We start from the raw sequence: 27,598 nt of genomic DNA, 5'->3' as shown, positions 1-27,598 counted from the left end.
GGCGCCCCCTCCGAGCCGCGAGCGGGCGAGAGCCGAGCGGAGAGGCTGAGGCTCCGCAGTCACGTGGTGGAGAGGAGGGCGGAGGGGAGGGAGGCGGGGAGGGAGGGGAGGGGGAGCAGAGCCGAGGGGGAGGGGGAGGGGAGGGGGCGTCCTCCGCAGTTCGCTCCTCGCCCGGGCTCAGACACACAGCTAGCCCGGAGCCGCCGCGCCGGCCCGGCAGCCGCCGCTACCGCCTCTGCAGCCCCCAGAGCCTATCTAGCCGCGGGAAGCACCGCCGCCACCGCCGCGGGCCGCCCCCGCCGCGCGGGCCTGGGCTCCGGCTGCCAGCGCCGCCGCAACCGCCACCGGAGCCGGCGCGGGAGCCCAATCGCGCTGGGCTGGGCTGGGCTGGGCTGGGGCGGGCGCAGGGCGCAGGGGCGGGCGCGCGGGGGAAGACGCACGGGCGGGCTCGGCTCTCCCGGGGAGCGGCCCGGGACTGCACCCGGACCGGCGCCTCCCCGCTCCGCGCTGCCCTCGGCCTCGCCCCGGGCCCGGGCGGATGAGCCGCGCGCCCGGGGGACATGGAAGCGCTGACGCTGTGGCTTCTCCCCTGGATATGCCAGTGCGTTACCGTGCGGGCCGACTCCATCATCCACATCGGTGAGCGCGGCGGGCGGCCGGGCCGAGGCTGGGCGGGGGCCCCAACAGAGCTAGGGGTGCGCGGCGTCCAAACTTGGCGGTTCCCGGGGCAGAGGGGTTCGGCAGGCGGTGCTCCCCCGAAGGGCCGCGCCGCGCCGCCCCGCGGAGGAGCTGTGCAGGGGCCGCGCCGAGCTCCTGTGGGCTTCTTGGTGCTCCCCGGGGCTCCTGTCTTCGCGCGGGGCCCCGCGGCCTCTGATGACACTTAGGGCCGCAGCTCTAGAAAACACGGGGTTGGACGCACGTCAAGACCCGCGCCCCTGATCGGGCCGTCGGCGGGTTGGGCCCTTCAGCGCAGCTCAGAGCAGCCGGGGCCAAGGGGCGGGCTGGCGGGGGGGTGCTCGCCAAGTTGGCAGGGCAAGATCAAAGAGGCCGGACCGGAACCATGTGTGACTATGGATGGGTGTTGTCAGCGTGTTTCGCTGTGTGTGCACCTGGTAACGTTTTGGTGTCACTGAGAGAGGGCGTTGGGTGTGTGGGGCCATTTGAGCGTGTGTTGGTGCGAGCACGATGGTCTGTCAGCCTGTTAGAGTGGACACAGTGTCTGCCTGTTTCCCCGGTGTGTGTCTGTATAGCTCTGGGTGTATATGTGGGGGTGTGTGTAATCTGGTTGTGGCGACTGCAGCCCAATCCTGGACAGTCCCAGAGTTTCTCCTGGTCCAAGTCTTGGGGGGCAGTATCCTGGGTGGTTGGATTGAGAGAAGAAGCGTGGGCAGCGGTGTGGGGGGAGCTGAATGGGAAGAGATGGATGGAGGAAGAGAACCCAGAGAAAAGATGAGAGAGCAGAAGAGGAAGGGGCGCTCGTAGGAGGAGTGGGCGGGAGTTGGGAGCAGCACGGCTGAAATCCTGGGAAGTTAGGCCAGGTTGAGGGGCTGACAGCGGTTGCTTTGGGGAAGCCCCTCCGCAGTCGCCTTTCCGGAAGTTGGGAAAGACCAGAGAGCACAGAGAAACTGGGGGTTGGGAGGTGAGAAGGGGAGAATGATGGGACAGAAGGGCGGAAGGTGGAGAGGGGTAGTGAGGGTCTGGGACCTAGCTTGGAGAACTGCAATATCCCTCTCAGGGCTGCGGGGCAAACCTGCTTCCCGCCCTGAAGCCGGCGCGGGTCTCGCAGTCAGCATTGCGGTTTCGGATGTAGAGAAGAACCTAGGAGCAGGGCCTCCCTCCGCCCACTCAACTCTCAGCTCCCGGGGATTACCGGTCAAAACGCTGGGACCTCTGAGACCCTCCCGGCCTGGCTTGGTGGGGTGGGGGTGGGGACTCCGGAGCTGCCCAGGCTGCAGGGCCAGGCTCCGGCGAGTCGCACCTATCTGGACTGCTAGCGCAGGGTGGGCCAAAGCGGCGAAACGCGCGCAAAGCGCCAGTCGGAGGGCGCCCTGGAGGAACTGTCCGCAGTTCTAGAAGGCCTTTTCAAGAGCGGCTTCTTCTGGGACTCTCCGTTTTGCTAGATCACAACGTGGAGGGGTCTAGGAGGCATTCCCCTCCCCCCACTCCCTCCGACATACACACAGGAAGAGGAAACGGGAGGGAAGGAGAGCAGGGACACGAGTACCAGTCGCCAGACCGTGTAGCGTCGCGGACATCCAAGTTGCTGGCCATGGAATGCCCTATGTCTAAAGAAGACCCTTTGGTGCAGGAAAGCCAACTGTGGACCTTCTTCGCCCAGCTTCACTAAGCAGGGCACGCACACAGCAGAAAGGAGCCAATTCCATTCAGGGATTGGGGTTGGGGAACTGATCTCCCGGGAACTTTCTGGGATGGGATTTATGTGACCATGTTAGGAGCATTTGAGTACTGCCTTAGGCCATCCCAGATTGGCTGAGTCCATTGAATGGAGCATGGCTGGGACGTGTGGGGCTTTGGTTGTGAGACACGTGTGTAACCTGGTGGCAGCATGTGGGATGTTCATGTGTAACTCATGTCAACTATGTGCACGTGTGCGCTGGGGGAGGGTAAGAGAGCACATCTTGTGTGGATTATGTGGGAGAGCATTAAACTACCCCGTCAAAATGAAACCCCAGACCAAACCTTCCACCACTTGGTAACCTGTGGTCCTGCCAGCACCCTGTTCCAGGGTCAAGGGAGGGTGGGTAGGATTTCTTTCTAAATCTGGTCTTGACCCCTCCTTTCCTCCAGGTGCCATCTTCGAGGAGAACGCAGCCAAGGACGACAGGGTGTTCCAATTGGCTGTATCCGACCTGAGCCTCAACGATGACATCCTGCAGAGTGAGAAGATCACCTACTCCATCAAGGTCATCGAGGCCAACAATCCGTTCCAGGCTGTGCAGGAAGGTGAGTGACCGCTGCGCCCAAGGCTCACTGGGCAGTGGCCTGTGAAGTGGCGCAGCAATGGGGACTGGCAAGGTTGTGACAGGCTGGATTGAGCGGAGCCTCCTGTTCGCCCGGGTGCCACTTGCAGTGTCGAGCCTTCTGGGGCCCAGCAAGGCTATGGTGCTAGGACTGCTCTTTGCTGCGGAAATAGAGTGGAGACTCCGTGCGCACCACTAGCTGGGCTCCTGGAGGGGTTGGGTGGCTCCTTTCCCGCTGGGTGGGCACCTGTGTGCCCTCTTTTCGGCTGCGCAGGCCTGTGGCTCCGGGAGGTCTTTGTTTCTCGAGTGTTGGGTGGGCGTGTCTGAGTGCAGGGTACCTGTGTTGCAAACCCATCCGCCGATCTTGGTGGACCTGCGTTTTTCTCGCCTTGAATCAATGAGCCCCCAGCTTCTGCAACCTGCCCTGGTTGCCTTTTCTCGAGCACAACCTGTCTGGCGCCAAGTTTCGCGCCCCATGGCCCCACAGTGCTTTGGCGGAGCTTCTCAGCCTTGCTCCTCCAGGTTTAGAGCAGCTGTTTTCTCTCTTGCTGCTCGCGCGGCGGCGGGCGGAAGCACTGCCGCCTGGGCCGGAGGTGGGCGCTGTTTGCCCAGAAAAGGAGCCGAGCTGGGCCAGGTCTTGCTGCGGGGAAATCCTAGCCCGCGCCTGGGCCATGGTTGTTTGCAGCCGCTGTCACTCCCGGCTCCGTGGCAGGGGCTACAGGTGTGTGGCGAGGGCATTAGCTACAGCATCTTCCTCAGCTTTTTCTTCGTCTTCTTTTCCCTCCCCTCTCTCCTGGCTTGCTGCTTCCGAAACTTGGCTCCTCCCCCCATGCCTGCGGCTTCCTGGGCTTCTGTTTCTACCCCTGACACCTTTCCCAGTCTTGGTCCTTATTCTTCCCCTTTGTCTTGCTCCCCACAACCACGTTGGACACTGAGGTCAGCGCCTTGGAGCGCTGAGGATAGAGGGGCACAGCTGGAGGCAAAGGATGCAGGGATTGTTTGCAGGAGGAATTGTCAGGGCAGTGGGTGTAGGGCAAAAGTGGGCAGGCTGAGGGGTTCGTAGTTGTTAGCACTGTGTTTCCCAGCACTCTGGGTCCAGTGTTCTCTCTCCTGTTGCCCTGGGGTTATACGTTGGCTGCCAGTTTCCTGGTGCTTGCAAGTATAGAGATAGGGTGACTCAGTAATACATGGATGTGGTCCAGAAGGTCAGAGCTATTGCTATGAAGATCCTTGTGCAAGAGGGTGGTCTTTTGAGGGTCTCCTGTTTCGAGGTATAGCAGTGGAGGGAGAGGTAATAGCTCTTGGGGAAGGGATACCTGGCTTTGAAACTTGAAGGTCCAAGGATGTCTTGAGGTGGCTGTACAAACTTGGAGTCCCAAGTACTGCTTTTGGGATGGTGTTGAATGGGATGAGTCTGGCAGTGCCTACAGTGGAGCTGTCTTCACAGAGCCCCAATCTGGACATCCATAGTCTGATGTCAGCTGAAGCATGGGAAAGAGTGTGTGGTTATGTCCTAACAGTAATTCCTGTCTCTAGATGTCCCTTGCTCCTGGATTTCTTCTTTATGCCTCTATGACAGCTCCTTGCAGGTCCCAGTCTTGGAAACCCTGCCAGTTGTACACATTAGATTTCTTTTTCAAAAAATATTTTTAGTTGTAGATGGACACAACACCTTTATTTTATTTATTTTCGTGTGGTGCTGAGGATCGAACCCAGTGCCTCATATGTACAAGGCAAGTGCTTCACCATTGAGCTACAACCCAGCCCCTACATTAGATTTCTATATTTCTGTTGATATTCCTTGCTTCTGTTCTGCCAGCTATCCTTCTGCAGTGTTGAATGTCTCATGCTTATTCATTTTTCCCCTGAATGATGCCCATCAATCCCCGTCAGCAGCTCACTAGAGATGGAAGGTGATGCTCTTACATGGGCAGATTAACACACATGGATGAAGCATGCAGCTGGTCCCCTGGAGAGGGCATCTCTGTTAAAAGGAACAGCTATCACACAGTTTCAGTTGATTTTGCCATTTGGGATTTGAAAAATCTTGCTGTTGTAGATGTGTCTGCTTTTTGTTTTTAAAAAGGAGTTCCAATCTGGACTTTAGTGTAAAATCTGATTTTTTAACTATTGCCAATTAATGAAACAATTTAAACACCCAGCACAAACAAAACAAAACATAGCTATGGGTTATTTGACCTTCAGGCCCAAATGCAACTTTGTACTGGAGGTAAAGTCTCCAACAAGGGGCCTTTTCAGGTTGATAAACTAGACCCCTTGCTTTTCTGGGTCTCAGTTTCTCTATTTGTATAATTGGAAAAAATGTCTCAGTCTCCCAGGATGGCAGGTTGACACAGTCTCAGAAGGGTATGAGAAATGAGTGTTTCTGCACATCTGGAGTTAGGGAGTTAGAGTCTGAGGGCTGGCAATAGTTATTCAGGTAGAGTGATTCTGGCCAGGTGTTGTTGCTAGGCTGCCTGCTGCCCAGAAGGTGGTTAAAGCTGGCATGTGCTTCTACCTTATAAGTTGCAGGAGCAGAAATCGACATAGTTATCCTATGACCTTGCATAGCCCTTGGATGCCTACAAGGGATGGAAGGAGCTAGGCCCTGGAGGGCTTCTGGGAAGGGCAGAGCTAGGCTCAGCAAGCTCCTTTCCCTTTGTCTGGGGCTCAGTGAACAGGTATTCAATTTGCTGAGTATCCTTTTTCTGTATTCTGTGGGATGTTCGTCCATCCCTGGCTTGACCCTTGCTTGATGGTTACCTTCTCTCTTTTCTCTGAGCCTGGACATTCATTGCGGTAGGACATGGATGATAGGCACAGTTTGCGGGGGTGGTGCTGACCAGAGATAAAGAGGCATGGCACCCTGAGGCTCGTATTCTTTGTAGAATGAACAAGCCCCCAGGGACCTCTGGTTGCACCTGGGATTGTAGTGATGCTGCCCAGTTTAGGTCTGAGAGGCAGCCCATGCTGGGATAAGAGCTTGATCCTTGGAGTCCAAGGAGATCTAGCTGAGGTCCTGCTTGCTTCACTGGCTATATGACCCTGGGAGAGTCTTGATTCTACTCTGAGCTTCTGTTTCCCGATCTGTTAAAAGGGAATAATCAAAGTACCCGCCTCATGGGATTATTGTGAGGATTAAATGAGATGAGACATGTATAAACTGTCTGCATAAGGCTTTCGGTAGGTGTTCAGTAAACACTAATTCCTTCCCTGTTCCCTGACCCAGCTGTGAATCCATTTCAGTTTCTTTTAAGGCTATTGATATTTCTAGCTACATCATCTCTTAAGCTGGTGAATTCCTTGAGAGGGGGACCCTAAGTGACCTTTTCATTTTTTAGCTTTTACTTTTTCCCCCCCAATTATAAAAGAAATGCATTGGTACAATGAGCATGTGTTACTTTAAAAATGTAAAAGAGAAAGTGGCCAATGCATGCTCATTATATAAAACGTGGAAGGTGCAGGAAGGCACCAAGAAGCAGAGCAAAATTGTCCTGAGTTCTACTACTGCTATTTCCTTCTAATCCTTCCCTCCATTGAATTTTATAAATGCAGAGGGCTCCCATTCTGTTCATTTGCATGGCTTGCTACTTTCATTTACCTTATCATTAGCTTTTTCTGCAACCACTGGGAATTATTTGTAAACATCCCTTTTTCTTCCATATGGTACTAGGGATTAAACTTAGGGCCTCACACAGCTCTATCACTGAGCTACATCCCCAAGCCCCTTTTAAGTTTTGAGATAGTGTCTTGCTAAATTGCCAAGGCAGGCCTCACACTTGTGATCCTCAGAGCTTCGGCAACTGAGTCGCTGGGATTACAGGTGGGCACCCACTTTGCCCAGCTATAAACATTGCTTTCAGTGGCTGCATATGTTTTCCAACATGCAAAAAATGTTTTTTAAGAAATGGAATAACTTCTGGAGAAAATAAGAAACTCCACTTAGGTGTGTTGGTCCAAAGATTTATATGTAGGATTTCTTCAGATTGGTTTTGCACAAATGCCTTCCAAACACTACCTTTGAGGAAATTCTTTTATGTAAAAGAATGGATCACATTCAATAAAATATGCATTTGATGCAAGGGTTTAAAATTAGTAAATGATAACAGAAAGGACATTTAAATCTCTAAAATATTGCATCCTAGACTTAGCTGGCCAAGTCCATATTAATAATAAGTATGAAAATTTGTCTTCTAGATAAGAGATATTAATTTGTTAAATAGAAAAATTTCATATTGTTTTAAAGTGCTTGCTCAAGTAGAAGATTATATAAGTGCATAAAAGAACTGACTGAACACAAGTCTTCTCTTTTCACAGTATTATCTTTTACTGTGAGTAAAAGATGTGAGTTATTGGGTGTGCTGTAGATATATCTGTCATAGTGTAGAAGGATAACAATTTAAAGAAGAGGCAGGAAAAAAGGAATGTATGTGAGGCAATAATATTCCTTTTAGCTATGATGAGCACAAATGTGTTTTAAGAAGACAAGGTGAGGGCTGGGGATGTAGCTCAGTGGTAGAGAGCTTGCCCAGCATCTGCAAGGCCCTGGGTTTGGACCCCAGCACTACCACCAAAAAGAGAAGAAAACAAGGGAAAAAGGATTCAGGTATAGCTTGTTCTTCACAGAGTGAAATAATGAGATTTAAAAAAAAAGTAAACCAAAACAAACAAACAAACAAACAAAAAAAAAACAAAAAGAAACACAACAAACTTGTTGATGCCCATTTCTGAAGGTCTTGGTTAGTTCATATGGGTCACCTCCTAGGTGGTTCCCCTGTCCCTCACTCACCATGCTGGTATCTAGGTCTCAAGCTAGAGTCTCCCTCTGACCTCTGGTGTCTTCTTTCACTTCCATTCAGAATTATCAGTTCCCTTGAGGCCACGCCCTCACAGCCCTGCTGGCAGCCTCCCCGAGACACTGTCAAGGGCTCTGAGTGTGATGCTTCTGTCATTGCAAAGAGGCCTCTAGGCCTACTGCCATCGTTCGGTCCACTCAGCTATATTACTTTTCTTTTGGCATTAAAACAAGGTTTACCCCAAATTTAGTTGGGTCAAACAACACAAACTTATTAGCTTAGAGTTCTGCAGTTCAGAAGCCTGACAGAGTCTCACAGGGCTAAAACCAAGATGTCGTCAGGGCTGGTTTCTTAGGGAGAGCCTAGGAAAAAATTGCTTCCTTGCCTTTTCCAACTTTCAGAGGCAGCAGGACTCTTCAGCCTGGGCCCCCTTCCTCTATCTCCAATGCCCACGGTAGTGGTTGGGTCCATCTGACCTTGCTTAGTCACCAATCACATCTCCTTCTCTCACTCTTCTGCCTCCTTCTTTCAAGAACCCTTGTGATTGTATTGGGTCCACCAAGATAGTCCAGGGTGACTTCCCTGTTTAAGGTTAGTTGCATCCTTTATTTTCTTTTGCCACATAGCCTAACATAGTCATAGTTTGGGGGAATAGGACATGGATGTCTTTGTAGGCCATTATTCTGTCACCACATTGGCATACCCATCTGTGCTCATTGTAGCCAGAGCATGGTGTTACCTTGAACTTTCTTTCTACTTTGATAGTCTTCTGCAGGCTGGCTGCACTCTTGTTTGCTGGGTAGCATCCCCTGGTTTCAGTCAGACCAGCTGTGCCACCATTCCACAAAGCTCATTCTGTAGGTGTCACACTGCGGGCCCAAAAGGCCTCTACATAACTCCTGTGAGTTTCATCTGGGCTCAGATGCTTCTTGTATATAAAGATATTCCTGGAGGAATCTGTTGATGGAATAGCCGAACTATAACTTGGGACCACCATACCAACCCATAGCCTCATTTTCTGCCTGGGAAGATTCTGCAGAGCCTCACTCTCCTGGCTCCCCCATGTGCCCACCTGGGGTCCTTGTTGAGGTCTGTCTTGCTTTGTAGCCCTATGTCTCACAGAAAGGTGCTCTTCTTGGCCCCTCAGGGTCAAGAGATGCTCCAAGCCTGAAGGTGGCTGTGGATGAGGCTCAGGCATGGGTGATCCCTTGCTAGAATTTGGCTGGGCACTGTCTGTTGTAGTCCTGTCTCTGGATTTCCCATAAGCCCATGGCTGAGTAAAGGAATGCCTACAACCTTCCCTCAGCTGCACTGTCAGGGTTCAGGGTTCATCTTAGGGTTACTTCTAAGATGTATACACACACATGCACATACATGCGTGTTAATGCATGAACACCTGTGTACAAATATATGTAGTATACACACTTTCTCAGTTTATAGACTGTGCTCTTGCCCTACCCACCTCCTCTTATTTTGGGTTCAGGAAACTCCCTTCAGTTTTCCCCATTGCCCTTGCCCTGCTCCCCAGATTGAGAGGAGGGGCTTACCTGGCAGTGAGTAGTTGCACCTCATGCCAGGTTTGTGGGTAGGAGACCATGGGTCTGGCCACATACGTCTTTTCTTGTTGCCTCAAGAAACTGTTCTCATTCCATGGGAATCAAGGCCCTTTAACACCCAACCCACCTGAAGCAGCATGCTGGGTCATTTCTCCAGGTTTCTCTTGGAGGTCAGCTCAGACTATCTCTTAGCACTCACAGACACATCTTTGAGGAGCAGGCAGACTAACTTTCCAAATTCTTATAGAGGCCAGGTTGAGAACCCCCAGCTTTGTACCCTCCAGCTGCTGTCCTTCCTCTTCCCTTAAACTTTCACTCCTGTTATAGGATCCAAACTGTTTCTCCCGACAGTTTGGATCTTGAATGTCCCTGAAAGGCCCTGATGTCATCAGTCTGTGGCACTGTTGGGAGATGGTAGAACCTTTAGGGGATGAGCCTAGTGGAAGCAACTTGAGTCATTGAGGGTGTACCCTTGAAGGGAATATTGGGACCCCCAACCCCTCCTCTTTCTTTGCTTCCTGGCTACCATGGAGTAAGCACCATTTCTATCATGTGCTCCCACGGTGATGTCCTGTGCTGCCACAGGCCTAAAGTAACAGGCCAACTGACTGAGGTCTGAAACCTCTGAAACCCTGAGCCAAAAGAAACCTTTTTTTTCTTTTAAGTTGTTTATGTTAGGTATTTTGTCACAGTAAATGAAAGCTAACACAACTCCCTAGAAAATGCTGTCACCTAAAATCACAGAGTGTTGGATCTGCACTACTTTTTCTCAAACATATCTAACCCAGTCTGATCCCTGGATATGATTCTTTTTGGACTTCCTAGCTAGGCTGTGCCCATTTGTCTTTAGTCTTTGGTGTTTTTCCTGAATTTTTCATTGTATCACTCAGGGACTACTAAGTTATACTTCAGTAACAAACAACCCCCAAATTTTAGTGGCTTAATGCGACAGTAGTTTATTTCCTGCCCATGTTGTATGTCCATCATTGGTCAGCTGGAAACCTGGCTCCTTATCATCATTCTGCCTGATCATTGCCAGTTGCTGTTCCAGAGGAAAAGTAGTTTTGCAGGGAGCAGGAGAGTTCAGTTTGGATGTGACCCACATCTCTTCTGCTTACGTGTCTTTAGCCAAAAGGTGTCATGTGAATGCCCAGCCATTCACAAGGTATCCAGGAAGCACAGTCCTACTATGTGACTAGAGGAGAAGGGAGAACTGAAAATGTCTGATGAACAACACCCATGCCTACTTCCTGTTCATGCCAAAACAGGCTTCTTATTTCGTTGGTGATTCCCTAAAACAACAGCAACCAAGAAATGAAATATGTAAAACCACTTTATGTTGGGCCAAACCTGTTTCTCCCATCAGTTCTTTTGGTACTCTTATTTACGTGTCTTCTCTGTGTCTTGGGGGTGGCTCCCTGATATGGTGTCAGTCAGGAAGCCTGGGTCCCCAGGCCCGACTGGTTCTCACTTATACTTTTTTTGTGTCTACCAATCTCATGCTTTTTAAACTTGGTCCTGGACAGGCTCGGCTCTCAGGACCCTTGAGCTAGATGTTTCCTAAGCAATGAAGTGAAGAGGCTGGGGTACTTGGGAGTGGGGGTGAAGGATTTGGGGAATGGATATATAATGTAGACTGGGTCTGAGGATATATAATTATAGTTAGGAGAAATAAGTTCAGGAGGTCTGTTGCACAGGGTAGCCAGTATTGTTAATGATGATATATTGGATCTCTGAAAAATGCTTCAGTAGTGGATATTAAGTGCTCCCACTACAAAATGTTAACTGTGTTAGGTAATGTATTGGTTAATTAGCTAGATTTAACAACCCCACAATGCACATATATAACCATTATGTTGTGCATGGTAAATACATACAATTTTGTATGTCAATAAAGTGAGTTTGGAAAAAAAAAAGATTATTTCCAAGACTGACCACCAGTAGAGCCAGCACCATCATCTGTAGCTGGATGTTGGTGAGTCTGTATTTCCTACAATCTCAGCCCTATGGCCTTGTTCCTCTAATGATTTTCCTGACCCTTTGCACCCACTTTCTCACATAGCAGCACTGAGTTGGGGCAGAGACCCCTCATATTTCTGCCGTGGGCTGGCTTGGGACAAATCCTTTCTCTGGGGTGCTGACCTCTCTGTTGGGCATTGGAAGGGGCTAGGTCTGTGCAGTAGTTCATCCTCTGGGTTCTTTAAGTCCTTTTTCTTAGCCTATAAACAGTGAGTTTCCTGGCTGATGGTCATAGGCTGGGAAGAGAAAGGCCCAGAGGTCTCCGTTTTGGAGTTGAAGCACTGGGAGAGTACTAGATGGAGTACTAGCACTGGGGGTGACTAGATGGCTTCCTTCTACTTGTTTTTGGGCCCATGCTGTGGGCAGGCTTCTAGGGGTGAAACCTGGGAGCTGCTAGCTGGGTCCAGGGTAGTCCTCAGTCCAGGCTGTACTTTGTCCATGTGGCCCTGGCCAGTCTCTCTTTCCAGTTTGCCTCCTTCACTCTGGCTTTTGCCAGACCCAAACTGAGGCACCAGACACTGCAGCTGCACCTCTACCTGTCCCCACATCTCTCCCTGCCTCTGTACCTGTTTTCTCCACTTCTGGCCCTTCTCCACAGACAGTGGTGTCCAGGAGCTGAGCAGGGGCGGGTCACTTTCCCTCATACAGACCGGAGGTCTTGTCTCTGCTCTGCTGTGACTCTGGATGGGTATTTCAGTTTCCCTGGATGGCAACACAGGACCATGGAGGGTGGGTTGAGGATATCTAGATATCTAGCTAAGGGCCAGACGCTGAGTAGCGGCTGGGTAAAGGGGAAGGGATGGCTGTTATATGATTGGCCTCAGTGGTTCCCGAAGGGGCTCTTAGCCTCCCTCTCTTCCTGTCCCTGCTTGGCTGTGTGGGCACACTCCTGCAGCTTCCGCCCCTCTTTGGACAGATGAAGCTTGTGGCTTGGAGTTTAGCCCTGGCCTTTCTGGGTGTCTCAGGAGAGCAGGGAAGGAGGTTGGTATTGACGATGTGGCTCATATGGAGGCTGCTCAGAGCCGTCTGTGCAGTCTGGGGCTCTGGGCACCTGTGGCCTGTCACTGCATGGTATTTTAATCCTGCACGCTCCAGCTTCACAGAATGGCCCAAATCTAACTGTCCTGGCCTAGTCCCCTAAGACCTGACCACCTATTTGATGGAAAGGGGTCAGGCAGTTCTGGGTTTGATTCCTAATTTTGTGACTGATTAGCTGTGTGGTCCTGAAAAGATCACTTCTCTCGGAGCCTGAGTCTTAATGTCTGTGAAGTGGTACTAACTCAGCCTGGCCTGGACAGCTGGCTCCTGCTCCCGATGGTGCTTGTCTTGCTTGGTGCAAAAGCAGACACTTGGGGTCTTGCCTGGTTCAGCTCCTGTACTGGAGAAGTGGGCTTTCTCTTATCTTTTCATAGGCGAGCTCGGAGGCATGGTGAGCAAGAGAGGGGCCATGCTCTGGTCTCTGGTTTGGGCTCTGGGCCCCTAACCTCTGAAACCTCTGTGCTGCACTTGTCTCAATGGTGCCCCATCTCTGGTACCAGATGCTGAAATTGCTCTGACTTGACTTGGTTTATGCCTCCTTCCCTGTCATAGCTTTAAACATCAAATGCTGCTCTCCTCAGTTGTGGGTGGCTCCAGCCTCTCTTCCCTGATTATCTCCTAGGGTACCTGCCCTCACTTGTCTCTCCCACAGGACTCTGGTAGCCTAAACAATCCAGTCCTGCATGTTCTCAGTCTGGGGCTAGCACTCTAAGGGTGGTTCTTTCCTGATCACAGAGTCCTGGACTGGAGTTGGCCCAGGAATGGCTGATGGGGGCCTTGCTCTGCATGAGAACCCAAACCTCAGCTCACAGCTTCTCCTGGGCACCTTGTAAAGATGTTCAAGGGCCAATGTTCAGCACTGCATGGCCGGTAGCACTGAGTTGGTGCTCACAGGCCACCTGTTGCCCTTGTTCCCAGAGATAGGCAGGCTGGACAGTGACATGTCCAGGGGGTTGGTGATGTGATGGGCAGTGCAGAAGGAGGTAGGACTGTTTAGGAGGGATGAATAAGGTACTTGGGATCTGGGCAGAGCTTCCTTGTGTTGTGGTGTGTGTGTGTGTGTGTGTGTGTGTGTGTATGTGTGTGTGTAAGTACATGCACACATGAGGGGCACTGCTACAGATTCTCATGCTACCTGGGCACCTCCAGCAGCCCCTCTTCTAGGGGCTGCTTGGAGCTCCACTAGCCCTCTCACTTGTCATCCTCTTTCTGGAGCTTTCTGAAGTCTCAGTTCAGATGTGTCATCCCCAAGGATCCTTTTCAGAGTGCAGGTCAGCAAGGGCATGGAGTTCTGATGTCCAGAGCCGAGAGGGCTTTGCAAAGCCAAGGCTGGGTTGAGGGAAGGTCTAAAGGTACTATGTACAGAATAGTTGTTCCCCAAAATCCATTCACTGAGGCCCTGACTCCCAATATGATGGCATTTGGGATGGGGCCTGGGTAAAAATTAGGTTTAGAAGAGGTTATGAGGGTGGGGCCCTCGTATGGGATTAGTGTCCTTACAAGAAGAGACATCAAAGAGCTTGCTCTCTCTCTTTCTGCCGTGTGAAGACATAGTGAGAAGGTGGCCATGAACAAGCCAGGAAGAGAGCCCTCCCCAGGAACTGACCGTGCTGACACCTTGATCATGGACTTCTAGCCTTCAGAACTGTGAGAATACATTTATGCTGTTTAAGGCACTCGGCTTATGGCCTTTTGTTATAGCAGACCCAGCTGGCTAAGACAGAAGGGGAAAGGCCTGTGGAGAACCTGGCCTGGGCCTAGACCTAACCCAAGGAGTACAGGCCAGTCCTGCCCTTCCAGGGCCTTAGTGCACGAATCCCTCAAATCAGGCACTTGGACCAGAAGATCTTTGGAGTTGAAGATCTGTGTGCCTCTGAGGATGAATGATTCTCATCTCTGACAGATCTTGACGTTGATCCCAGATTGTCTCTGTCCTGTACCTTTAAGGGCTTAAAGACAGTTGTGTGCCCGTCAAAGAATTTTCAGGCTATACATTCTGGAGCTTGTTTTTTCTTTTTTTTTTCCCCTGTTCTCTTTTGTATACATGCCTTTTTGTCAGTGCCCCTCTTAACACACTGTGCCTCTGATGTCTCTTCATGAGAATTTACCTTGCTGAGTCTCAGTGTTCTTGCCTATAAAATGGGGAAGATGGTGCTTCTCTTAATATGTTGTCTTAAGGACCAAACAAAGTAATGAACATGAAGAACTCAGCCCATGCCTGGCTCCAAGGAGGTGCTCTGTAAGGAGGTTATTTTCCTCATAATGTCGTCAGACCAGTGCAGAGGAATGGAGATGGTCACTGCTCATTCTGGATGCTCTGCTGACACTCAGAAAGCCCAAGTGGACACTGGCTGTCATTGTCGTCTTCTGCTGTGACTCTGGAACCTTTTCTCAAGAGAGGGGGATGCATCAGACACCCCCACTTGATGCTTTTGCAGTTGGTGATTTGGCTGCAAGTGTGGACTGTAAACAAACACTCCTTTAATGTTTTGTCAGTTCAGAGCTTGAGCAACCTCACTCCTGCCTCCCAGAGGGTTCATTCTCCTTCCCAACCTCAAACCACCCTACAGGGGTCTATGCTGCCTTCATTGACCCCAGGAATGCTCAGCAGGCTACGCCCGGGCCTGACCCCTCAGCCTGGCTCCCTGACTGCTCTGTGGCCTGACTCTGGGCCACGGACCAGCACGCATGGGGCACAGGGTTGCATCTGTGAGAATCATGAACACACCATGGGCTGGTGCATTTCTGCACCTGTCAGTCCTGTGCACTGTTTCTGTCCATATACACTCTCCTCTGTGTTTCATGGCATCATAGTTGCCAGAGTCTGCTGGCGCCTGGAGCCCTCACTCCACTGGAGCCTCATAGACATTCCCCAGGTGGTACTTGGAGTCAGCCCATGAATCTCATCAGGGACAGGGATGGGGTGGATCAGGCAGCATTTATTCCACTGCAGGTTCCTGGGATTGCCTGTTAAGCAGCAGAGGTATCTATTGATACCTGAAGTCAGACACTGCGTCTGGGGCTGCATGTGCACCATCTCAGAACAGCCCTGGGCCACACAGAGAATTACCCAGAGAGCAGAACAAAGCATGGATTGCTTAGGAAAAAGGAAGGGTGGGCAGCCATGCCAGCACTCTGCTATTCCCTGCCTAGCCTCCTGCTGTGCATGTGACTCTCCCTGGATCCCTGGCTGTCACCAGCACTCCCATATCCACTCCTGTCTCCCTAGTCCTGGCCTGCACTCCTGAGGTCACTTCTTCCTTATTCCCTGCCTTTGTCTTCCCCTCCAGGCTGCTGTCCATGCAGCAGCCAGATTATCTGAAAAATCAATCTGATCACCTCTGTTTTTCCTGCTGAACCATTCAATGGCTCCCTACTGAACTAAAGAATAAAATCCAGAACCTTTACCAGGGCCTGTAAATTTTCAAGCACACGGACAAAAGCTTACCTTAACTGTTTCTTTGTTGACACTTCGTTGGTCTCTCTTCTCTGACTGCATTGGCCTTTTCCTTTCTTCCTTCCAACAGGCTAAGCATGCATCTACCCCAGAACCTTTCCACATGCTCTTCCTACCATATGAAAGGCCTTTTGTATAATGGACTCTTTCTGAGCCTTCAGAGGCTCCCAAATGTGGCCCCTGTTATCCCCTGTCAAAGCATTCCCACTCCCCTTTTTTTTGCTTCCCCACCTGCAGTCATAGTATTAATTTATTTGTTCATCAGGTCCACAAGGGCAGAGGAGGTCTGTTTTCTTCACTGCTAAGTCCTCAGAGCTGAGCCTGGTGTGTGGCTCATTGTAGGTGCTCAGAAAATGTCCCTGGATGAGTGATGGGACAGGCAGACATATGAGATTGTTCTCTGTGACCTCTGCAAGCTGCTGTTTGTGGTTCTGCCTTCATGCTCAGGGCTACCCAGGGGCGGGTGGCTTGTGGGGCCTGGAGGCTTGCTGCATGGCCAGCAGCCCTACCTGCCACCTAAAGGCAACTTGAGCTGCACTTCCTCCTGATCAGCTTCTGGATTTGAAGATGGGAGCCAGTGGCATTGCCTCTCCTTGGTAGTGGTCACCTGCTTCCTTCCAAGGACCTGTGTAAAGTATTAGTAAGAGATGTTTCCGTGATCACAGGGTGGAATGAGAAAGTTTTGTCTGCCCCACCCCTCTGCATGCCTGCTGGGTGCCTGTGTGGCCAGGGGTGGGTGGTATGGCAGGGAGGCTGTGCAGGGGAAATAGTAGTGTCCCTGTACTCTAGACGTCACATTTTGGGGCTGCCTGTGCTCTAGGATCTAAGTTTTCATTTCCTCTTCAGCCTGGGAATCCCCCAGTGGCTTGGGAGCTGCCCCCCATCCCCTGAGCACCACAGCCTTAGCGTCCACATGTGTGAAATGGGCTGGCATTGTGCTGTCCTCTGCTCTTCCAGGTTAGGACAGGAGAAAGGCCCCTGGAGGAGCAACTGGGGCCAGCCAGCATGGCAGCTCTGAGCATGGTGAGCGGGCGCTGTCCATACGCTCCTGCCAGGGCTGCCCTCGGCAGGTGCTCCAGGAGCTGGTGAGGGGTGCTCATGTACCTTGGGAGCTGTCACACTGACCTCTGAGGAAGCAGGCTTTTCACCCCTCCTGGGGAGCAGGGGTGGAGGGGCTTTGAAGCTGTGTTGTTCATGATCAAAATCTCATCAAGAGAAACCTGCTGGAGCACAGCTTGGGTGGGGGGTCTGACTGTGCCAGGCTTCTTAGCTCCTACCAAGAAAATTAATCTCATTAAAGGGAGGATGGTGAGGTCAGTAATGAGGCTCAGCACCCACTGATCTATCGGTAATGGCAAGAGCTGAGGGTGTGGGCATTCCTGAAGACCAGGTAGCTTCACCTCTGGGACACTATGTGTCCCACGGATGTGCTATTGCATGTATATGCTTGGGTCCCAGGGCATCTTCCTGACATTTGTGTCTTCACAGGGTCCTGTGGTTCCTGGGCATGCAGGATGACACCTGTGCTCAGCATTAAAGGCCTCGTGATCTTGTCCCTAGTGGGATACCCAGTTCTGTCCCCAGTCTCCCCTGACTGCCTCCACCCACACACCCCTGGACCTCACCACCCTGTGTCCTTCTTAGCCTTTTCCTACAGCTCCTGCAGTACTGGGGCCACCTCATCACTGCTGTGCCGTCCAGCCCATCCTGTCTTGGTGGGCAACCAGCCTCCTCATATGCCTTTAAAGGTCTGTGAGCACCAGTGACACAGATTAAGCATCTCAGGGTTAGTAGATGTCTACAGCCTTGACACCTGCAGGGTGGAGTGAGTGTTGAGCACGCACACACGTGGGCCTACACAGACACAGGTGTGCATATTCCTGCGACCTAATGGGCTCGTGGCACATACCTGTAGATGGGTGGTGAGTCGGTCTGGGGTTTCTCTCCCTCCCTGAGGAGCCTTTTTGGTGATGTGCTGGGGAGAGGCTAGGAAGAGCCCACTGGGACTATGGAGCAGGTGACTGAGCCATGGTGCTGTGATCAGCGGGGAGGGTGTCTGTCTTTCATGGTCCATCAGAAAGTTGTTGCTCACATGTGTGTTTATTGGAATGCGAAGTCAGACCATCTGAGAATTCCAGCCCCTAGCTTCATACTAGGGAAAACCTGCGGTGGATCTGCAATCATTCTTCATAATAGTCCAGTTGGCTATGTAGGTGTCAAAGACCTTTAAACTGGCCTAAGTAAAATAGGGGCATTTATTAAGCCATGGAGTGGAAAAGACAGAGGCTGTGAACCTCAGGTGTGGGCGGATCCAGGGGTATCCATCCATGGGACCCCATCTTAATCTTCACATCCTTTATTCCTCTTGAGCCCTGCATGGGTTCCTTCCCAGGCAGCATCCTGGCTACTGCAGGCTGAAGTCTACTCAGCTCAGCCTCCTGGTCCCACACCATGGGAAGAGGGGGATTATTTTATAAGGGTTTTCATGGGCCAGGTGCAGTGGTTCATGCCTGTAATTCCAACTACTTGGGAGGCTGAAGCAGGAGGATTGCAAGTTTGAGGCCAGCCTGGGCAACTCAGTGAAACCCTGTCTCCAAATTAAAAATAAAAAAAGGGCTATGGATATAGCTCAGTGGTAGAGCACCTGCTTACCATGTGCAAGGTTCCAGGTTCAATCCCCAGTAACACACACACACACACAGAAGAGTCCTTAGAGTCTCACAATTATTGCTCATTGACCTGGCAGGGGGACTAATCAGTTTCCTCCCCAAATCAATCCTGGTTCCAGAGGAATGGACTGTCCTGCTTGGCCAGGTTTGGGGGGCTGCCTTGGAACTGGACTGAGATAGAGAGGGGCATAGCAGACATGGGAAGAGAAAGGGTGTCGGGCCCGCAGAACAACAGTGTGGCCTCATCTGAGGCAGCTGCTCAGCATGGTGCTTCTCTGCCCACAGGCAGTTGGGAAGACCTGAGGGGAAGTGGCCCGGAGCCCTGGGGCTGCACCCCCTGAGAGGACGTGCCTTCCCAGTGGGTTTTAGGAGCCCTAGACACTGCTGATGTGAAACCTCTTTTTGAGGCCATCAAGGTTGGGAGGAAAAGGCCCTGTGGCGGGTACTGTGGTGTGCACACAGATGTGCGTGTGAGGACAGGAGTTTGGGGCAGTTAGGAAGGCTTTCTGGAGGAGGGACACTTGTGCCAGGCTTCTGGCCAAGAGGCTTTGGATGGGAGAGCTTGTGTTTCAGGGCGCAGTCAGCCGAATTGGGGGGAAGAGGGGTGTGAGGACAGTGAGGGAAGGGTTGGGGCCAGGCTGGTGGGGCAGAGGTTTGGGGAGTGGGAAGGGGGAATGGGAACCTAGTACCTTGGCTCACCCCCATGTTGAGGGTCTCTGTGAGTGCGGTATGTGCCCTAATTTTACTTTAAATCCCAGGTCCCAACAGGAGGTCTGGCCTAATGTCCAGGAGGTGGAGCTTGCTGCTCCTTGGGCTCCTTCAGCTCCTGAAGGAGCCCTGTCCTGCTGGGCTTTGACAAGCAGCAGCCCTCTGCCCTGGCACCATGTGCGAAGTGCAGGCCTTTTTGCAGGAGAGGGGCAGGGCATGGGGTCTGGCCCCACACACTGGTGCTCGCTTTGTATGCAGTTGCAGCCCAGGCCCTTGGTTCCTGTCTCCGCCTTCCCCACCCGAGTGGGTCTTTCCTACCCTTCACATCACATGCAGAGATCTCTGCTCCCTTCCCTTGGATGGGCCCATTGGTGGAGGCCCCAGGTTCCAAGGGATGGAAAGGAGCCCTGGCCTGCAGCATGAGGCCTGGCCTTGCTCCATCTGCCTCTGATTATCCTTCTACCACTGCCCAGGACTGCTGAGGACCTTGAGACACTGGCTGCGGCAGTAGTAACTGGAGGGTCTGCCTTATCAGCAAGGGGCTGGCTCCTGCCACCCACAAATAATTGAACAAAAATCCTCTGCACCGTGAGGCAGAGCTGAGCCCTCCTAATATCATTAACAAATCCCCTGACGTCTCATTAGGTGGCTGGCTGCTAGGAGAGGTTGTTTCTGCCATGGGATGGTTAGGCCTATCCACTGCCTTCTAAACCCTGGCCTGGGAGGGGGCGAGACTGTGACAGCTCTGCCAGCCACCACCAGTCCTTATTTCATCAGTTACGGTTTGCTGAACTTAATTACTTTAAAATTATTAACTTCAGCTGGAGAAAGCGGCTGGTGGTGGCCCAGGAAGGGATGTGAGCCTCCTCATGGGGCTGAGAGCATGGTTCATATCCCTGCAGAAACCAATCTCTGGGTCAGGCTGTCCCGTGTTGGTTGGCATCTGGTGCTCATGGCTGCCTGCTCCGTGTGCAATGGCCACGGAGCTGGGTGTGGCAGGGCAGCCAGATGGGTCAAGAATGTGATCTGTACCATAAGAGAATGAAGGCAGCCCAGGGGCCATGGGAGGACAAGCCTAATTTAGCCTGGGTTGGAGGCAACCAGGGGAGGCTTCCTGGAAGAAGAGCATCTGAGCTCTTCTAAGTGTGGGAGGGGGATTGGCCAGGTAAAGAAAAGGAAGCAGAGCTCCAGGGGATGGGATGCTGAAGCCAAGGCTCCAAAGTGGGCAACAGAGTATCCGTGGTGAAGGGGAGCTGCCCAGGGCTGCTGGGCATGAGAAAACTGGCCTGGCATGGTCTGTAGGGGCTTCCTCTCCACTGGCCTGACAGAAGTAGCCCAGGTTCTGGAGACTGAGCCCACTGAGGGGTGCAGGCTGTGGGCCGTAGAGAAGACGTCAGAACCCAGACTCATACACACCTGGAGCTAGGCCTAGAGCTGAGAGGCCCATGGAGATGGGGAAGCTATGGGAATGGTCAGCTTCCCACCCCTGCCTCTGAAGGCCTCTGTGCTCTGGACTCAGGAACAGCTGGGGTTTATGGAGTGAGCCAGTCTTGGAGGTTCCAGGATTTCTATGCAGCTGTGGCCTACCCCTATTGGCTGACTCTGGCCTCACATGCCCACGACTGTCTGGGTGTCATGGGGAGGGGGACAGAAGGAACAGACTGCCAGGCCATTCTGGGAATGCCGCCCGGCCCTCACCCTGGTTGGGGAGTAGGGCCAGCACCCCCAGTTCACCCAAAGCTCTGTGGTAGGTCTGGTAGCCTCAGGTCCCCCTCTTCTCCCCTCCTGGGGCCCCTGCTCCTTCTCATCCAAGTTGGGCCACTCTCGGAGTCACTTTAGTAATACGCTGTTGAGATGGTGATGGCTTCTGACTGGGGTGTCGGCATATTGGCATATTATATGACATCACAGGCGGGGGCCGCTCTCTACCCAAACCAGAGCCAGAGACAAAGGCTCACATGCTTCAGAAGTGTTCTTTGGGACATGTTCTGAAGGAATAGGAAGTGTGAATCAGGGCAGGAGGGAAAGCCAGTCTGAGCTGGTCATGGCCATGGGCAATTGGGGCTTATTTGTTCTGGGGGATTCCCTGGGAGCCGTGAACAATGCCTCTTGGATTGTCCATCTGGCTAAAGAAAGGGGGTTAAGCCAGGCCCAGTGGCGCTTGCCTGTAATCCCAGTGGCCGGGGAGGCTGAGGCAGGAGGATCACGAGTGCAAAGTCAGCCTCAGCAAAAGTGAGGCACTAAGCAACTCAGTGAGACCCTGACTCTAAATAAAATACAAAATAGGGCTGCGGATGTGGCTCAGTGGTTGAGTGCTCCCAAGTACAATCCCTGGTTACCCCCACCACCAAAAAGAAAAAAAAAGAAAGGGCATTATTTACCTTCCAGCCCACCCAGCCCACTCTGCACTGGTCAGTGGCCTGGGGGGGGGGGGTCTCTCTTGCAGCTGTTTCAGGTTTGCACAGCAGGTTGGCTATGCCTGCTCCTTTTTTTATATTATTATTATTATAATTATGAGTCCATATTAATTTTATAAAATAATGGATTTCACTGTGATAATTTCATACATGTGTGTAATATAATTTGATCATATCCAAGCTGGGCGGGTTCTTATCCGGTGCCAGCAGAGAAGCCCCTGGTGAGCAGAGGTGAGGTGCTTCCCCCATTACACGTGCACACAACTGGTTGCCACAGCAGCATGTTAAAAGGTGGGCTGAGAGGATGTGCTGTGGGCCACTAAAGTTCTCAAGGGACCCAAATGCCAGATTTATAAGAATGACCTAATGGTGGAATTCAGATGTATGAGTTTCAGGGTGTGTGGAAATCATATCCCTGCAAGTGTATTTCTGCCCTGAAAGAGGCTGGTATAGGAGAGGCTATTGCCTTAGTCCCCCCTGACACTTGATGGCATTGCTAGACTTGGAGGGACTCAGGGGCAACAACTAGCTCTTGCTCTTTTCTGATCTTCCCCCTGCTTCTGGCCTGGTGTGGGACACATATAAGGCTGGGTGGCGGGATGTGAGGGAGGTGGGAAATGGGGCCTGTAGAATAGTGGGAAATTCCTGAGTGGCCTTTAACACTGGACTATACTCTGGCTGGGCTGAATCCCTCCTCTACCTTTTTTTCTTTTTGCAGTATTGGAGATTAGACCCAGGGGTGCTCTATATCCCCAGCTCTTTTGCATTTTTCCTTTTGAGACAGTCTTGTAAGTTGCCAAGGATAGCCTTGAACTTGTGATCCTCTTGCCTCAGCCTCTCAAGTCACTGGGATTATAGGTCTGCCTCTTATTGGCTATGTGATTCAGGACATGCTCAGTTATGCTTCTGAACCCCAGTTTTCCTATTTGTAAGGTGAAAACACCCACATCTACTTTGAAGAATTATTTAGATACTCTGAAAGAATAATATATATACAGGACATGCATATAGTAGGTGCCCATCTATTATCTGCCCACATGTCCGTGGAGGGTGGGCCCTTTTCCAGTCATTGTGCTAGGCATGTGTGGTCACAGCAGACCCAGGTCTCAGCCCGGGGAACTCAGACAAATATCAGTGTCCAGGCTGCAACCAGAGAGCCAGATTGCACAAGCCCTGCTGGGGACCAGACACTGGTTTTAAGAGCTTCCTGGGTGGTGCAGCCAGGACCAGGCAATCATGGGCAGCCCTTCATGATGGAGACATGGGGTGTAGAGGGCTGGGTGTGGCCACGTGGCCCCCATCCCTTGCTAGGCCATAAACTGTCTTTGATCCGTTTCTCTGCCCTGGGCAGTTCTTACTCACCAGACACAGGACTCCATGGTTCAGTGGAGAGAGGATGTGGGGAGCCGGGCATTACTAACTCCAAAAGGGGGTCTCCAAAGAGGACACTCCTCACATTGGCTGTCAGGGGCCTTTGCTACCAGACACTGTTGTGTGCCCCCAGCAGAGCCCTGTGCTGCTGATGGCTTAAAGCAACATTTCCCTGTGAGGAATATTTCATCTCATCAGTAACACAGAGCGGTGAAGCGGTGGTGTGTGTGTGTTCTAATTCATAATTTTACAGTAATTTAACAAAAAACTCAAGATATTGGTTTTCTTTCCATTAGTGAGATGGTGGCAGGCAGTGAAGCCCACTGTCTTTTTATAATCGGATTTAAATTGTTTTAATTATACAGCCCATATTCTCCCAGTAACATACCATCTCTGGGAGTTAATGGGCTTTGAAATCTTCTTTTGTTCCATATACTGTAGATACAGATTTTTTTTTTATTAAAATGATTTATTTTACATATAGAAATCCAGAAAATTAGCATTAAGGTAGTTTAAGATGAGTATTGGGAGGCTGTGTTATGTTAGAAGGAGGTGAACATGTGTCTGCTGAAACCCCAACCTGAGCTCCTCCATAGAATTCTAAGCATTTTGTCTCTGAAACACGGCTTTAAAGTCCATGTGAGAGCTGGGCTGGTGGTGTACGCCTATAATCCCAGCAGCTCGGGAGGCTGAGACAGGAAGATCATGAGTTCAAAGCCAGCCTCAGCAACAGTGAGGCACTAAGCAACTCAGTGAGACCCTGTCTCTAAAAAGTCCAAGTGAGGTTCAGTGTGGAGAGAATGGCATGCGGCTGAAGCGCTGCTGTATGAAGTCCTCTATTGCTGCTTAAGAGAAAAGGGAAGGTCTGTCCATTCGTTCATTTTCTGAGTCCCTGCTGTGGACCTGGCCCTGAACTTCAGCACGCACAGCCTGGAAAACCATGATCTTTCTTCTTCCTCTTCTTCGTTTCTGGTGGTCTTATTTTTCAAGGACTTGTGCTTTCCGGAGGAGCAAACATTTACCCACATGACTCTCAAATAAGACTTTTTTTTTTTTTTTTTTTTTTTTTTTGTGGTGCTGGGGATTGAACCCAGGACCTTGTGCATGCAAGGAAAGCACTCTACCAACTGAGCTATATCCCCAACCCCACCAATAAGACCCTTTAAAAAATGTTATTGTATTTTTTTTATACCTTTATTTTATTTATTTATTTTTATGTGGTGCTGAGGATCGAACCCAGGGCCTCACACATGCTAGGCAAGTGCTCTGCCACTGAGCTATAACCACAGCCCAAATAAGACCTTTTTAGTGGTCAGTGCTTCTTAGAATCGGGCTGCACCTGGGGCTGGGCACTGTTGATATTCGGTAATGCAGAGTGGCTGTACCACCAGTGATTCAGGCTGCCCCGACATGGGGAAGCAGTGTGGCTCCCCAGAAATTCCTGGAGGGTGCGCTGGGCCCAGGAAAATCTCCTTTCTCTGCCTTTCCCACTCTGTCCTGAGGCCCTGGCCCAACCCAACTGAGGAACAGGTCCCCATCTCTGGTCAGCCCATCCTGATGCCCCCACAGGCCAGCTTGTGGTACCCACTAGCGTCCAGCTGACCTCTCTTAATGGGACTGCCCCAGTCAGGCCAATAGATTTGGTCCTAATGGCCATTGGGTGAGAATCCAGTATATGGTGTGTGTGTGTGTGTGTGTGTGTGTGTGTGTGCGTGCGTGTTGGGAGGGAGGGTGGAACTTCCCCTTGGTTCCTTTGACCTGGGGCTAAGGAATCACTAGGACCAGGACTCAGACCTGGAGGTAGACTGTTAGTGCTGTGTGACCCTTGCCAGTTGCTGCCCTCTCTGTTTTTTTAATGCTGGCGGTGGCATTGTGTGTAGTTGGGCCTCCACATCACTTCTCAGAGGGATGTGCCCTCCAACCTGAGGGATGTTCAACCCTTCAGGACTCTATTCCTGTTCCTGCTCCTGGAATACACAGGACATTGGGCTTGGAGCCTCCCACTGGGCAAAAGCCTCTTAAAAATGGTGTTGTGGGATGACTAGAGTCTCCTTAGAGGCTCAGGAGAAGGCTGGGTGGGCAACGCTCAGACTCTTGCTTGGAAAATCCCAGAGTTGCTTTTCTTTGCAAACCCTCTTAGGCAAGAACTTGAGACTCAGGATCCCTGTCCTACCCCATGATAGAACTTCTAGAATCAGTGTTATAAAAGTTGGACTCCTGGCTAGGTTTAGAGGCCCTGGCCAAAATCCCAGGTTAAGATTCTTCATGGCACAATTCAGGTCTCTAAATCTAGGATCCTCACAGGATGAACTGCAGGCCCAAAGCTCTCAAGCCTGGAAACTCTGTTTGGAAGCCCCCAGCCCAGACCTCCCAAGCTGAGGTCCTCTCTCTGGGCAGGCGGGGGTGGGAAGAGGGGCAGCGCTCACCCTGGCCTACCACCCCACTGCAGGGGCACCATCTCCACCCATGTGAATGCCAGGCCCACAGTGAGGGACCACCTGTTGTGAAATGTGACCAAGGTCTCACGACACGTGGTCTCTCACCGAGTGTCTGGCATTTACAGCTGGTGAGGCGTCATGTGGCTGTAGAAGCTGTGCGAGGGCTGGTGCTCAGGCGGAGGGAGGAGCTGCGCTGGGAGCCCTGCAGGGAGCCTGCAGAGAAGCCACCTGGGAGGCTTTTGGGGCTAAGCAGTGCTCTGAGCAGGCTCTTGTGAGCCCCAGGGGCTGACACAGGACATTGTCCCTGTCCAGCGTGTTCTCTGCCACCCTTCTGGCTTGCCTAGTGGGCAGTAGAGGCCCTCAGGCATCCTCCAGCATGTTGTGTCTGGATCTCGGCATCGCAGAAGGGTTTTCCATCCATCCTTGAAGTATGCTTCTCCTTTACTTGAATTTTATTGGCTTATGTTTAAAGATGGACCTGGGAGATCAGGAACAGTCCCTAGAGTAGGGACTGAGGGATAAGGAGGAGGAGTTTTTGAGGGACAAGATGGAACAGCAATGGGGTGGGGACAACATGTACAAAGGCCAGAGGCAAAAGAATGTGTGTCCTGGAGGAAGTAAAGGCAGGAGCGTGTGAGTGTGTGTATGTGTGTGTGTGTGTATACACGCGTGTGCAGGCTTGGCCTTGGGAGCAGGCTTGGCTCACACCTTGACATTCCAGGTGTGCACACCTGCACTGGCCTCTCACTCTGGAGGAAGGCAAGCCATCAGGGCTCTCCTCTTCGGTCCCTGCACGCGGCTCATCTCTCTTCCTCCTGGCGCGGAATGACAGTGCTTCAGAGTTTGGCCAGAGTCAGAGGGATCTCGCGTGTTTCCTGCGAACGTGTTCCTCCCCTGTCGCATCCAGCAGTTTCTCTTCCACCTTGTGACCTGACTCCCCTGGAGCCTTCCTGCTGCTGCTGGTCACCTCCCTCATGCATCTGTGAGGCTCCCTGTCCCCTCCCATAGGCGCACCTCTGGTGAGCTCTTCCTGGCCGTCATGTAGCATTCCATCCTCTTTCCTGTCACGCTGCCTTGCCCCACTTTTCTGCACAGCAGTCCTCTTCTTACAATGTGTCCCATCTAGACGACTCCCTGCCCTGCTGTCCATCTCCATCCCAGGTGGAAGCTTTGGGAGGGCGGGGATCACTGTCTTTAGGTTCCCTCTTTTCCAGCACTGTGCCTGACACACAGCAGGTGCTCAGTCAGTGCAGGTTGCGCGGATGACTGAATACCTCTGAGCTGGCTGCCTAGCCTGGTGGGTGGCACTGTCATGTGCCTGCATGGCCCCTGGAGGACCCTTGGTATGTTCTCCTGAGGTCACCTCTGGTCTGCTGACTCCTAGCCTTCCCCACATGCTTCTCTCCTCTTTTGTTCTTCAGCATGGCCCCTCAGGGTGCACGGTGTGGCCACCCCTGAGGGCTGCCTTCAGGTCCTCCTCCCCAGAGTGAGGCGCGGGCCAGAGATTTCTCCCTGGTGTGCATCCTGCAGAGCGGCTCTGCCTGTCTGGCCCAGCACCCGGTGCAGCAGGAACTATTATTACACCCCTGGGAGCCTCAAGTTAATGAGTGTGGCGGGAGCCAGCACTGGGTAATCACTGAATCCGCTCCCCAAGGTCAAGCGTGTGCCTACCCCAGTCCCCCTGAGAGGGGCTCTGAGGTGCCCTGGCCTGTCCTCTGCCAGCCTCAGAAGCTTCTCTCACTCCATGCCTCCTCCTCCCCTTTCCTAGCAGCTCAGGAGAACTTTGAGGAGTTCGAGACTCCTGGAGGCACCTCGGAAATACCCAGGGACTGCGGGGGCACTTGCTCACTTTCACAGCCACTCGGGGGTGTGTCACGGACCAGGTGGATGTTGGGGTACGCGGTAGACGTGACGAGTGAATGGAGCTTGCCTTTGCACAGAGAGAGGAGCAGAGAGACAGCTTTGAGGCAGACCAGCCAGATCTGAGTCCTGGCTCTGCCACCTACCAACTTTCGACCTTGAGTAACATTCTAAAGATTCCTGAGCTTCATTTTTCCTTATCTGTGAAATGGGGATACGCACAGAACCGGCCACCCAGGCTATTGTGTGAATTAGAGCAGGTGCAGGACATGCCATGCTAGGAGCTGC

The 27,598-nt window shown here is 52.0% G+C and overlaps 1 protein-coding gene across 2 annotated transcripts in view; it reads left to right on the top strand.

Annotated features, from left to right (window-relative positions):
• The first annotated feature begins 483 nt into the window (after positions 1–483).
• Grid1 (glutamate ionotropic receptor delta type subunit 1) overlaps positions 484–27,598 on the top strand; it is a 719,927-nt gene continuing 692,812 nt past the window's right edge. The window contains exons 1-2 of one of the 2 annotated variants that reach the window (XM_046450257.2): positions 484–639; positions 2,809–2,964. In XM_046450257.2, the coding sequence (XP_046306213.1) occupies positions 561–639; positions 2,809–2,964 (235 nt within the window). In that variant the 5' untranslated portion in view covers positions 484–560. Of the gene's footprint in view, positions 640–2,808; positions 2,965–13,753; positions 14,038–27,598 lie in introns of those variants that run through there. The other variant, XM_058581047.1, reaches the window with a different exon arrangement.

This window comes from Marmota monax, unplaced genomic scaffold (genome assembly GCF_021218885.2).
Source record: "Marmota monax isolate L192 unplaced genomic scaffold, Marmota_monax_Labrador192_F-V1.1 WCK01_AAM20220418_F8-fsc00004, whole genome shotgun sequence".
NCBI lineage: Eukaryota > Metazoa > Chordata > Mammalia > Rodentia > Sciuridae > Marmota > Marmota monax.
Note: the sequence above shows the minus strand (reverse complement) of the source record. Positions and strands in the feature narration are given on the sequence as shown.